The sequence below is a fragment of the Mus pahari genome, chromosome X, assembly GCF_900095145.1.
Source record: "Mus pahari chromosome X, PAHARI_EIJ_v1.1, whole genome shotgun sequence".
In the NCBI taxonomy this organism is placed as follows: Eukaryota; Metazoa; Chordata; class Mammalia; order Rodentia; family Muridae; genus Mus; species Mus pahari.
Genome location: NC_034613.1, coordinates 124,859,542 through 124,873,434, shown reverse-complemented (window position 1 = coordinate 124,873,434; position 13,893 = coordinate 124,859,542). Strand labels below are relative to the sequence as shown.

Genomic DNA, 13,893 nt, shown 5'->3' with positions numbered 1-13,893 from the left:
CAGACCATGGGGTTTCCACAAGATCAGATTCGATTGTGGTCTATGCAAGCAAGAAGTAATGGAACAATGCGGCTTGCAATGTTAGATAATGAAGCTGACGGCAATAAAACAGTGATTGAACTGGGTGATAATGATGAAGACCCTTGGACAATATTCCTGGAAACACTTGATCCTGAGCTGGCTGCTAGTGGAGCAACATTGCCCAAGTTTGATAAAGATCATGATGTAATGTTATTTTTGAAGATGTATGATCCTAAAACACGGAGCTTGAATTACTGTGGACATATCTACACACCCATATCCTGTAAAATACGTGACTTGCTCCCGGTTATGTGTGACAGAGCAGGATTTATCCAGGATACTAGCCTTACCNTCTATGAGGAAGTTAAGCCNAATTTAACAGAGAGAATTCAGGACTATGATGTGTCTCTTGATAAAGCCCTTGATGACCTGATGGATGGTGACATCATAGTATTTCAGAAGGATGACCCAGAAAACGNTAACAGTGAGCTNCCCACTGCTGAAGAATATTTCAGAGATCTCTACTACCGGGTCAACATCATCTTCTGTGACAAAACCATCCCCAATGACCCTGGATTTGTGGTCACATTATCAGATAGGATGAATTATTTTCAGGTTGCAAAGACAGTTGCACAGAGGCTCAACACAGACCCCATGTTGCTGGAATTTTTCAAGTCTCAAGATTATAGTGATGACCCTGGTAATACTTTTAGGCATAATTCCAAAGGCACTTTAAAAGATCTCCTACAATTCTTCAAGCCAANNCANCCTAAGAAACTTTTCTATCAGCAACTTAAGATGAAAATCACAGACTTTGAGAACAGGAGAAGTTTTAAGTGTATATGGTTAAACAGCCAATTTAGGGAAGAAGAAATAACACTATACCCAGACAAGCATGGCTGTGTCCGGGACCTGTTAGAAGAATGTAAAAAAGCAGTGGAGCTTGNTGACAAAGCCTCAGGGAGACTTAGGCTGCTAGAAATTGTGAGCTACAAAATTATTGGTGTGCATCAAGAAGATGAACTATTAGAATGCATATCTCCTGCAACGAGTCAGACTTTTAGAATCGAGGAAATACCTTTGGACCAGGTAGACATAGATAAGGAAAACGAGATGCTAATCACAGTGGCACATTTCCACAAAGAGGTGTTTGGGAGATTTGGAATTCCGTTTTTGCTAAGGATACATAAGAGTGAGCATTTCAGAGAGGTGATGAAGCGGATTCAGAGCCTGCTGGACATCCAGGAGAAGGAATTTGAAAATTTTAAATTTGCAATTGTCATGATGGGTCGGCACCAGTACATCAATGAAGATGAGTATGAAGTGAATTTGAAGGACTTTGAGCCACAATCTGGTAACATGTCTCATCCTCGACCTTGGTTAGGGCTTGACCACTTCAACAAAGCCCCAAAGATGAGTCACTATGCTTACCTAGAAAAGGCAATTAAAATCCACAACTGACTTCCTTCCGGTGTCCAAGGCAAGGGAAAGTTTTGTTGAGGCTGTTCAGTTTGGCTTCTCTATATCTATTGACTGCCCTTTTGGAGCAAAATGAAGGTGTATTCATAAAAATAAATTAAAAATAAAATGATAATAAAAAAACCAATGGTAGGTTTCTTTGTTAATTGAAACCCCAAGAAGTTTGCTTATAAGAGTTGAGCAATGTTCTGATATATGTGTAAAGAATTAACTCATTAGGAAGTGTTTTATTTCTATGAATTTTTAGCATCACAATACAAAGTTTTCCCATAGAGTCCATGGCCTTTCTAGTCTGGGTTCTGTCTTATAGAGTGGGCCTTAAATCCAATCAACAAGTTGTCAATTACTCCCATAGCATTTGGGATATTTTTGTACCAAAGGATATGACTTCCTGATAGCTGTGTTAGTATAGCTTGCAGAGTTCACAGATGAGTGATATGATTATTTTTCCTCAAGTAGCTTGTATATAACTTTTCTGCACTACAAATGCAAAATAGTGATAGTGAAGTGTTCAGTTGAGTATCAGGCAAAATATTTATGTTTTGTATCACGAACATGTGATGTTTATAGAAACAGGATTTTAGCATCATATTCTAAAGAGTAACCATAGCATTTTTAACTGCATGTTGTGTTTGGAGATCTATAAGACCACACATGAGACCACTCATTCATTTTATAGCGTATATTGTCAAATTAGGGTCCTATAGGATGTATTAGCCAGGGTTCTTGATATGAACAGAACTGCTGGGATAAATTGCTGTCTCTATAACAGGAGGATTTATTAGAGTGTTTTACAAGTTACCACCTGATTAACTCAACAATGTCTCTCTCCTGATCAACAGTCCAAGAATCCAGAATTTGTTCAGTCTATGTGACTGAATTTCTCAGCTTGTCTTTAGTGTATGTCAGAACCTTGAAGACGTGAGGTCTAATGCCAGTGAAAGAATGAATGTGCAAGTGAGGACAAGAACAGGTACCAAAACCATAAGCTTGTCTCTTCCATGTCCTTTATACAGGCTACCAACAGAAGGTATGTTCTAGATTTAGGACGAGTCTTCTAACTTCAAATTAATCTACATTCGGGGGGGTTCAACCACAAATGATCTGTATTAATGGCAGGTCCTTCTACCTCAAATTATCTTTTCATTTGGTGTGCCCAGTTACTTGAGTATCAGTTAATGCAGATGTAGTCAAATTTACCACCAAGAATAACCCTCACATAAACTCCACTTAATCTCTCTCTCTCTCTCTCTCTCTCTCTGTGTGTGTGTGTATGGGGTGGGGTGTGCGAGTATATTTATGTACTTCATATTTTAGAGATATCATGCAGTTATAGGTTTCCATAGGGGATTTTTTTTTTTATTTTGGTTTTTCGAGACAGGGTTTCTCTGTGTAGCTCTGGATGTCCTGGAACTCACTCTGTAGACCAGGCTGGCCTTGAACTTAGAAATCCACCTCTCCCTCTGCCTCTGCCTCTGCCTCTGCCTCTGCCTCTGCCTCTGCCTCTGCCTCTGCCTCTGCCNTGCCTCTGCCTCTGCCTCTGCCTCTGCCTCTGCCTCTGCCTCTGCCTCTGCCTCTGCCTCTGCCTCTGCCTCTGCCTCTGCCTCTGCCTCTGCCTCTGCAAGTGCTGGGATTAATGACATGCACCACACTGCCCAGCTCCATAGGGGATTTTTAAAAGCTTTTTATGTTAGTTATCTCTCCATAATATTGCTTCCTTTATCATTGTGTGTGTGTAGTGTTTGGTGTGTATTCATTTTATCAACTACATTTCTCTAAAGTGGCCAGATTAATACAATATATCTAACACAAAACAATATTTTATCTTATTGATTTTCTGCCTTTGTTGAAATAATCATGGGTATTAATGTGGCTGCAGTGGCTGATTTTGTATGTTAATGTAAATAAGTTGGTACTTGGTCATGTTATATTTGGAAATAATCCTTAATTTTGTAGAAATTTGGGATGTTTGTTTTATATCTACATTTGTGATTATATTGCCAGGTAGCAATGTGGGTTTTTTTTGCAGTAACCTTGTCAAGTTTTGTGTGAGTTTAATACTGAGTTTATAGAATAAAGTAAAAATAATTTAAATATTTATTTGGGAAAAAGTTTGAGAATTAGCCTTTTTTTAAATAGTTGTGTAGGGGTTGTATTTTGTATGGTAATTTCTGGAAATCATTTTCAGAATGTTTTATTTTTAAGTGCTGAGAATTGGACCTAGTGCTCTGTGAACACTCATTGGGAAAAGACTCTGCCATTGCACATGTCTAAAGTCTCAATATGACTTTAAATTCTTATGTAGTAAGGCCATTGGCTTCATTTCCTCTTGGATAGTGTTCTGAGAGTCTTTCTGGAATAAGGACTTGAACGTCCATGAGAGTGGAAGAGAAAAGAAATATTCACTATTGAACTGAAGCCAGGATAATTCCTGAAAGGTCTCAGTATCTGTTCCAGTTTTCATTGTCACTGTATTCAAGGCAGGGTAGGTAAGCAAGCAAGATTTTAAAGATACATGTCTGATAGCCCCAGCAAGTTGTTAAGGGCAATGGCCCATTGTTTCATCCAGGTTATTCCGTTCCATGTAGGAAGTGAAGTCATACTTAGTAAATAGGCAGTTCATGAAGTGCTTTATGCAAACCATGAAATAAATCAATAAATGATTGATCTTTTCTACCCTTTCCTACTTCAATACATTATATTGGCTATGCCTTAATTACTGTTCTAATGCTGCAATAAGACACCATGACCAAGGCAATTAATTGAAGAAAGAGTTTACTAGGAGCTTACAATTTCAAGTTTGAGTCTATCATCACCACAGCAGGGAGCATGACAGCAGGAAGGCAGGCATATAAGGCAGGAAGGCATGGCACTGGAGTTGTAGCAGAGAGATTACACCTTTACCCACAAGCATAAAACGGAATATCTAAGTGGGTACGGTATTGTCTTTTGAAACTTCTAAAACTTTTCCCAGTTATATTAACTGGAAATAAGTTTTCAGGAATATGAGGCCATGAAGGCATTCTCTGCTTTATTCTTCCTGATGTCTTCTGCCAGAATAGACTTTTTCTACCAGAAGCCACTAGTCATATTTCCCCCTTATGTACATGCAAAAAAGACAGTCTTTAATAGCCTTGCCTGAATTGATCTGTTCATTCAGTTTACTTGTGTAAAATTAATCTTCATTGTTCATTGCTTTTGTCAATTTTCATATTGATGATGTCATGGCCATTCATACCATGAGCCAACATTATCATCAAATGTTATGCACACTGATGTACCCTCTCATAGTTCTATGAAGTGTCCTTGGAAGCTTCCAACCTACACTAGTTTCCTTCTGTGCTTTTCCCTTTGTGTCCCTTTATTTGTACATTGCAATCATGTATTCATCACCAAATATTCTCCCCCATTTTCTTAAAATATGACTTTGCAGCTTCATATTTTGCACTAAAGATTGGATAATTTTTATAATATGTATGCTGTGGCAACTCTGAAAATCAGATTTTCCCTTTATCTCTGGGGTTGTTGTTAATGTTAGCCATTAAAACCGTAAAGGACTTTCATCTTATATACAGCTTATATAGTTTTCATATATATACAGATACTTAAAAACAAATTTTAGTTAGTTTAGTGATTGCATAGCAGTCAAAAGAAATGATTTTAAGAGCCTGAAAGAAACAAGCCTTTTTCTTGTCTTTCTGTTCATACTAGGATATTGTTTCAACACTCAGCTAAGCTTTTTATACACATGCTTTTCCCAGACTACTTGATCCCTCAGAGCTATTTCCATTTATGTCACCATTTTTATCATACATTATTGTTTGAAGACTAAACTTGTGCCCTTAATATTGCATGTATTATATCATTTTCTTCAGTATATCTATGTAAGATAATTAACAATTGCCTCATAATGATAAAGTTTAATCTTAGTTATGTATTTTGAGTGGCTAAGATGGGTCTGAATTCACACATTACTTAAGACTTTATCATGCTAACCCACAGCCTAATTTAATTTTTTTCAGATAACAAATCAGTGATAATGTCTTCATACTTGACATTCACAAAGCATTTTAATCCCTTCTCACAGTGAGAAGTCTCAAATCTAACTATTGTTGGTGTGGATCCTTGAGGAACAGAAAATTACTTTTACAAAATGACAAGGCATTCATTTTTCCTCAAATGCCACAATATTCAGAACCTTACATTTTTATATATTCATAATAGTTGGTGTTAATCTTTACTACCTCTTCAGAGTTTATAACTACAGTTGTCCTTTATTATTTACTGGGTCATACTTTTATTTGCACTAAACTTATTGAGTCACAAATGCTTATCTCAAAATCTCTATTCCACAGACAAATTTTGCCAATACCTTAAACAAGTATTTTTATTATGACATTCATCCTTCAATCCATCACATCTTGGAGGAAGTCATACAACATGATTTTGTTAGCTTATTTCTTCACATACTAAGATACAAATAAGTGTAAAATAAAAAAAAAAATTGACCCTATTATATAAACAGGGAGAAATCAGGAGAAGGTAGGAAGACACATATGACTGACTGTATAAGGTACAGAAATGTAGATATGTAATAGGATTTACTTGGAAGTGCCTCATAGTATTGTAGTTAAAAGATTTTAGACAGGCTTTTAAATATATTTCTAGATGGGTGGAGTTCTATGACCCCTTTGTTCTCAAATAACTGCAGGGCATTACTATTTACATGTTCTAACCATTTTGTTCCCAAATAAATGGCATAAAGATCTATTAAGTTTATTAACAAACCTTAAGATCTATGACTTATCAGATATTCACATATTCAAACTAACCACAAGTCCCATGTTACTTGTAGTCTGAGGCTCACTTGGTCTTGCTCTGCTCCATGTGCATCCTCATCATGAATCCACTGACAACCTGCTCATCATGAGCCCCTCTTGACCTCTGCCTCATGGTTACCTCTCTCTGCTTTCCTCTCTCACTTTGGGACCCTTTTCCTGGGATTGGAAGTCCAGCCTTCTCTGCAGAGCCATAGGTTGATCTACTTTTCATAAACCAATCAGAGATATGTAGGGAGCTTTTTATACAACACTGATACAGGAGATGGTACAATAATGATAATGTTAGCATCTAGACCAAAATTAGATCTTTGCAAACAGAAAACAACATCTGAATACCTGGTATACATAACCAACCCCCAACACAGGCTTATAGAGGATGTATGTCAAAATAACCTGGAATTAACAATGGAAATGTGCCATTAGGTCAAGTAAGATTTAAAAGGCAATTTGAAACTTCATTTATTTATGGAAAATAAATTGACAAATGTGTTCATCACTTAATTGGTGCATATAAAGTTACATTCAATTAGTACAGATGGTAAATTCCACAGTGTATAAGCAGTGGCAATTGAAGAGAATGGGCTTGTCAGACATTCAGTAAACAACCCCGAGGAAACTATAATTTTAGTAGTTATAATAAAAATATGTTTGTTGCTTTTGAGAACCGACAAATAATTCAATTCTAACCAGCAGAAACTCTGAGATTTGTTAGCTCACTTTATTTTTATTTATTATTTATTAAGACTTCTCTCTTAGATTTTGGTCTTAACCAAAGATTTTATAAAACTATACTTGTTTCAAGTTATGGTGATCTGGCTCATTTAGATTAATTTCACTGAAAAAGAAATCTAAAATAACTAATTAAAGTATAAAAACCATCTGCTTAGAGGCAGTTGTGAACTAGCATGCTTGCAGAAATTTGTGTTATGAATTAGTGTAATATGGAAAGATTAGAGGTGATGGACATGTGGAGTGATTTTTCTTCTATAACAAAATTGACAAACTGTGGTTTGCATACCATACTTCTTATCATTGTATATAATGTTTTAGTGTAAAATGAGAATAGCCATTTGTGTATATATATATATATATATATATATATATATATATATATATATATATATATATGTGGTACTCTTTGGATGCTTGTCAGCAGAATTGAGTGATCTCAAGATGTTATGTTCTGTGATATTTAGTCATTTAACACTAGTGGATTGGGTAATTCTGTAAGAGTTAATTCAGAATTTGAAGTGCTGAAAGGCACTTCTGAATGATTTTTAAATTTAAAGAACTAGGATGTAGAATCCAACAGCATCATAAGATGGATATGTCATCTCATTCCTAAAATTGAGTTGTGCTAATATCAGATCGCAAGTGCTGACAGCCATCTAGCAGAAGCAAATGCCAATCCTTTTACAGAAGATTATTTCTATAAACAATCCAGGAATAAAATTACCAGAAAAAAAGTAATTACAAAAGGCTATAAAACTATATTAACAGGAATAAAAAAAATGAGAAAGAGATCATAGTGAACTCTAAACACATACTTTAAAGACTGATTCAAAATGGGGATAGGGGAATGGTTCCACACTTGTGAACAGTTGCTATTCATTCAGGGAACCAGGGTTCAATTCTCAGAACACATATTGATGGTTCGAACTCCAGTTTCAGGGAATCCGATGCCTTCTCTCCTGGCTTCTGAGAACACCAGGGAAACCCATACTGCACCTTCATAAATGTAGAGAACCTTTCATACATATAAAATAAAAATAAATCTTTTTTTAAAAGTTTTTATTTATGACACTTTTAATAAGGTAAGGCTTTCACGGCACCAATTCATCAAATTTAATTAAATGTATTCTGTAACCAACCAGTGAGATTATTGTCAGTTGGTAAATAAGAGGAAATGATTTTTTTTTCAAGTATGTAGAAATGCATTGGAACATTGCCTATGTCATATCTATGCAACATAATTTTAACTGTTTCTATATTTTCAGAGGGAGAGAATACACATACCTCATCAACCTGATACAAATCAGCTATTCTGTTCTCTCTAATCCAATTAGTTTCTTCATCCTTGTGGTCTCTGAAATAATGCCATTGCATAAATTCTAATGACAATATTAGTTATATATTTTAAGAAACTAAGACAACTAAGTAGTGTTAAAACAAAAATGGAAATGGAAGAATAAAGAATATATAAAATAAATTTGCTTCGATTGGTATAAATTATAAGTTTATTAAAGACAAAAGGAAAGTAACAGTGGCCAATTTTAGTTCTCCTACAATGTTCCTGCTATCAAATATCCACGTAGGACTGTGAAGTATCAGCCTGATTCTTAGTTACACAAAATGTAAAGTCTAAGTTCATGAATTCATGCATATTCAAGCTGCATATCAGCTACCAATGTGTGGGGGCCTAGGTCAAGCTGAAACATGCTATTTGGTTGGTGGTTCAGTCTCTGTGAGCCCCCATGGTCCCAGGTTAGTTGACTCTGCAGGTCTTCTTGTGGTGTCCATGACCCCTTCTGCTGACTTAATTCTGCCACTCTTCCACAAGAATCCTCGAGGTCAGCCCAATGTTGGCTGTGGATCTCTGCATTTGTTTCCATGTGCTGCTGGATGAAGCCTCTCAGGAGACAGTTATGCTAGGTTCCTGTCTGCAAGCAAAGCGCAGTATTATCAATAGTGTCAGGGGTTGGATCTCTCCCATGGGATGTGTTTCAAGATGGGCTGTCCTTGATTGGCTGGTCCCTCAGTCTCTGCTCCATCATTGCCCCTGCACTTCTTATAGGCAGGACAAGTGTTGTGGCAAAGGCTTTCTGGGTCATTTGATGTCCTCCTCCCTTCACTGGAAGTCCTACCTGGCTACAGGAGGTGGCCACTTCAATCTTCATATCCCTTGCTGGTAGGAACCTCAACTAGGATCATACCCAAAGAGTCCCCTTATTCTCCCCTGTCACTGGTCTCCAGCTAATCTCAGAGATACTACCTACCAATTTTCATTCTTACTTTCTGTCCTCTCCTGCCCCTATCCTCTCCCTACAGCAGATCACCATCCCATTACCCGCCCTCCCACCCATTGATTCTCTCGATCTGCCTCTAATGGCTATTTTGGTTTGTGTTCTGAGTGAGATTCATACACCCTTCCCTTGGCCCCTCAGTTTCTTTGGTTCTGTGGGATGTAGCATGGGTATTCAATACTTTATGGCTAATGTCCACTTAGAAGTGAATACATACCATGTGTATCTTTCTGGATCTTGGCTACTTAATTCAGAATGGTATTTTCAAGTTTCATCCATTTGCATGCAATTTTCATGGTGCCTTTTGAAGCAAGTATGGCAGGTTTTGTTTTCCATTTGCATAGAATATCTCATTCTATCCTTTCACTTTACTCAATAGCCTTAGAAATGAAATTACTTTTTTGAAAGCTTTATATAGTTAATTCATTTTTTTTGTCAAGTCAGTCATTACGTGTATTTCAACTGGAAGCTTCCATGGAAGTTAACCTGTTCATAGTACATAGAATGATCAGAAATAAAATCTTACTAGAGTTGCCTTATAACTTTTATCCTAGATTTAGTGTAGTGTCTATTATTTTTCTCCTTTACATAGTCTTCTCTTTGGTAATTGTTAACTATAATAATGCATTCCAGTTCCTTGATTAATATTTTGGGTTTGCCTATGAAAAATATACTTTGACTTTATGGGTTTTTTGTGAATCTTTGAAAATCTTTTAGGACTGGAGTGATGGTTTAGCTGCTAAGAAAGATAATTCAACAGCAATGGAGTTTGGAATCTAGCACCTATGTAACAAGATGAATGTTCCTTACAAATGTCTGTAGACCCAGATAATGTGACAGAGACAGGAAGAGGGGTGATTTAGATCTTGTTTGAGACAGGAGTCTTGCAGTCAGGGAGATACCTTGACTGCAAGGTGGTGACTCACACAGATGAACACCTGACTCCTGTGTCTGGCTCCTGTGCACACACATGTGCATACAAACCATCATAAATACATACCTACTCATATACATTCACACACATATACATGTACATACATTAAAATAAAAATTATTTTTATTCTCTTTCTTAGTCTTCATTTTAATCACTTTTACAATATTTCAGTCCTCTGAACTTGTCTGTGAAATTAGTGACATTTATACATGCCTGCGTTTCTTCTTACTAATTAAAGTCTCCTTATACTTGAGAATTCCTGTTGGCATACTTTGTAGCACAAGTCTTATGGAAATAAATAAATAAATTCTCTGAGATTCTGCTTGTCTGATAAGGTCATTAGCTCTTCTTTGTTCCAAAATGAAGGCTTCACTGCATCTATTGTTCTTCTTTGGAAGTTTTTTTTCCCTGTTCAAATTCCATTCTCTCCAGACCTGTAAAAGATCTACTGAAAAGTCAGTAGTCACATGAACCCTGTGTTGTTTTCTTTTCCTTTTCATTCTGAGAACTTCTTTTTAAATTTCCCTTCTTACCTTTCAGAATATATTGACTATACTTTCTTGAACTAAATTTGGACTGATGACTTTTAGCCTGAAATAGTCAGATATTTGTCATTCTGAAGAACTAGGAAACTTTCTCTTGTGTCTTTATTAAGTTTCTATATCTTTGACATGTTTAAGTTCTCTATGAACCCTAATAACCACAATGTTTGTTCTTTTTGTTCTTTCTCAGAATTCTCTCAATTTTCTTCCTTTGATTTTATTACTTTTTCTGTTTAGATTGTATTTTGAAATGTAGTTTCACACTATTGCTCAGACTGATCCACACTCATGAATTCAAAGCATCCTTTGCTTCATTCTCATAAGTAGGTAGGAATATAAGCATTGTTTACTTTATCCAGTTAACTCTTGTTGTTTTTCATCTTCTTTTTAAGTATTTTATACCTGAGTACTGTCTTTTGTCATTTCTTTTCTTCCTCTTTTTCCATGTAATTGTTCCTCTGTTCCCCACCTATCCCTCTCCCTCTCAAATTGATTACCTCTTTATATATATATATATATATATATATATATATATATATATNTATNTATATATATTTATCTTTATCGTTACCAGCAGCAACATTCAACCTAGTGCATCTATTTCTGCTTCGCCCACTCCAGTGAAGTCTGCCTGACAAGCCTAAAGGCCTGAAGGCAGTCACAAGGTGAGGAGTTTCAAGGAAACTTTGCCTACTGGAACCTTGGTATTCCCATAACCAGTATACTCAAACCCTGTCCCCTGGTTAGTCTGGTGTTTGGATCCGTGTGCTCTCTTTCAGTATTATTTTATTATAAGTGCCTTTAAGGATTGATTTTTTTTTTTTTTGACATATAGCTAAGCCTCCAACAGTCTTCCAATGGTTCCTAGAAAATCCTTGAATCCCGCTGGGAGCTTGGAATTCAGTAAGAATGTTACCTGTTCTGTAACTTTTAAATTCACTTTCTAGTAGAGATGGTGAAAATAATCAGGCATTACAAAGAACAGAGCTAGAAAAGCTCAGGGCTAGTCTGCATAGTAATTACTTAGGACAATAGCCGAGTCACACTCAAACACAGGAATACACAATGGCCTAGGAAATAGGTTGGTTTGGTGCTGGTTTCTTCACTTGGCCCAGAGAAATAACATTAATCAGGTATTTAATACAGGCCCCCTGGTGGTGGGTTTAATAATAGTCTAGCATTGCCTCAGAGCATTCACCTGGCTCCATTTTAAGTGATAAATGGGGCCTGGTCCCTCCATCTTTTGATGTATGCATTCCTTTTGTTTTGTGTCACTGTAACTTGGTGGATGTGTTCCCCTGGCTTTTCTTGTTTTTCTTCTGTATAAAAGTCTGGTGTTCCTTTGGACATTACATTCAGATCCAACACACTCTCTCATGTCTTGTCTGTTTGTCACCCCCATACTTGCCGACTCTATGCCCATCTGTCCGAGACTCTGATTCCCACGGATGGAGGGGGGCGATTGATCCTGGTCCATGGCATATTTTGTGTTGATTGTATGTACATGTTTAACTCTATCCACTTGTGATTGGATGACATATCAAGGGCCTGATTTCTTTCTCTTTTTTTATTAGATATTTTCTTTATTTACATTTCAAATGCTATCCTGAAAGATCCCTATACCCTCCCCCTGCCCTGTTCCCTGACCCACCCACTCCCACTTCTTGGCCCTGGCATTCTCCTGTACTGGGGCATATAAAGTTTGTAAGACCAAGGGGCCTCTCTTCCCACTGATGGCCAACTAGGCCATCTTCTGCTACATATGCAGCTAGAGACACAGGCCTGATTTCTTGAGAAGTCATTTTCTCCACTTTCTCTGAAGTTGATTGTAGCTGTAATTTTTGGCTAGTTTATTGGGTACTTATACCTACCACACTTCTACACTGCAATTCCTTTCAATGCCCTCCAACACTAAGTAGACAAGAATGAAGGCTGGAGGGATCAGGGGGCGCATAGATCTCTTTAGATTACTTCCTGCTAATTAGGGATATTGTGTTCCTTGGGGCAAGTTCAATATTCATCATCAGGACATCTCCATCTAGCAACAAGCAATCCTGCTAAATCAACAGCTAACAATCAGCAACAGCCAAAGCAGCATCAGAAAAAAAAAGCAACACCAGGGGTGAGTAGCAGAAGTAGGAGGAGTAGCCGGGACTTCAACCTCTCAGCACTCTGGAATTCTTATACCCTCAATAAAGAGTCCCCAGAATTCAAAACATAAACTATGTTCAGCTGGCAAAATCACACCCCTCTCAGAGCATGAGATAAATCATAGTGAGATGCTGTGGACAATCTGAAGCAGACCCACAGCCCACACCTGGGATTAAAGCAAATACATATTCACATAACATACCTAGGTTCTTAAAGGAACCAAAATTCTCATTACAGTTGATTGCTTGTGCTCTTCATCTAAAAGTATAATTTTACTTCCTTCATTTTTGATTTCCTCAAAATCCTTTTGACTTTGAAAAATCACAAAGGAGGGAGGAATGGGGAAAGGGGTATGGGAAGGTGGGACTGTGGGGAGAGGAAGGAAGGGGCTGCAGTCAGGATGTAAAGTGAATAAATAATTAATGGAAAAATGTTACTTCTAGCTCTGTTAAAATTTTCTGTTAGAGCACTGAGCCATTTCTCCATTGTTTGGGAAGTCACAGTTTCTTTAAAATAGCTATTTTAAATTGTCCATACCTATTGTTCACTCTTGCTAGCTAATATCTTATCAGATTCTAATATTATGTTATGAGTACTATGTGGTGCCATAGTTTCCTGAAATCCCCTGATATTTAATATTATGTAGTGGGTAATTTTTGCTAACCTGCTGTGGGAATGGGCCATGCTACCAACCCCCACCCAGGTTCCCTCAGATCTGTGGATCAAACACACACACACACACACACACACACACACACACACACACACACACACACACTAAATTAGTTTTCAGCCTGTCTTATGGCTCAATTGCTGGGTGTTTCTAACATCCCACCTGGGGAAATGGCCTATGGCCACTCTGCCTGAGATCTCACATGGCTGATGACCTTTTCTCCCTCTGA

General features: G+C 37.1%; 1 protein-coding gene across 1 annotated transcript in view; it reads left to right on the top strand.

Moving 5' to 3' along the window:
- LOC110314512 (ubiquitin carboxyl-terminal hydrolase 7-like) overlaps positions 1-1,482 on the top strand; it is a 3,204-nt gene extending 1,722 nt beyond the window's left edge. The window contains exon 2 of the mRNA XM_021188815.1: positions 4-1,482. Within this exon, the coding sequence (XP_021044474.1) occupies positions 4-1,482 (1,479 nt within the window). The remainder of the gene's footprint in view (positions 1-3) is intronic.
- Positions 1,483-13,893: the final 12,411 nt, after the last annotated feature.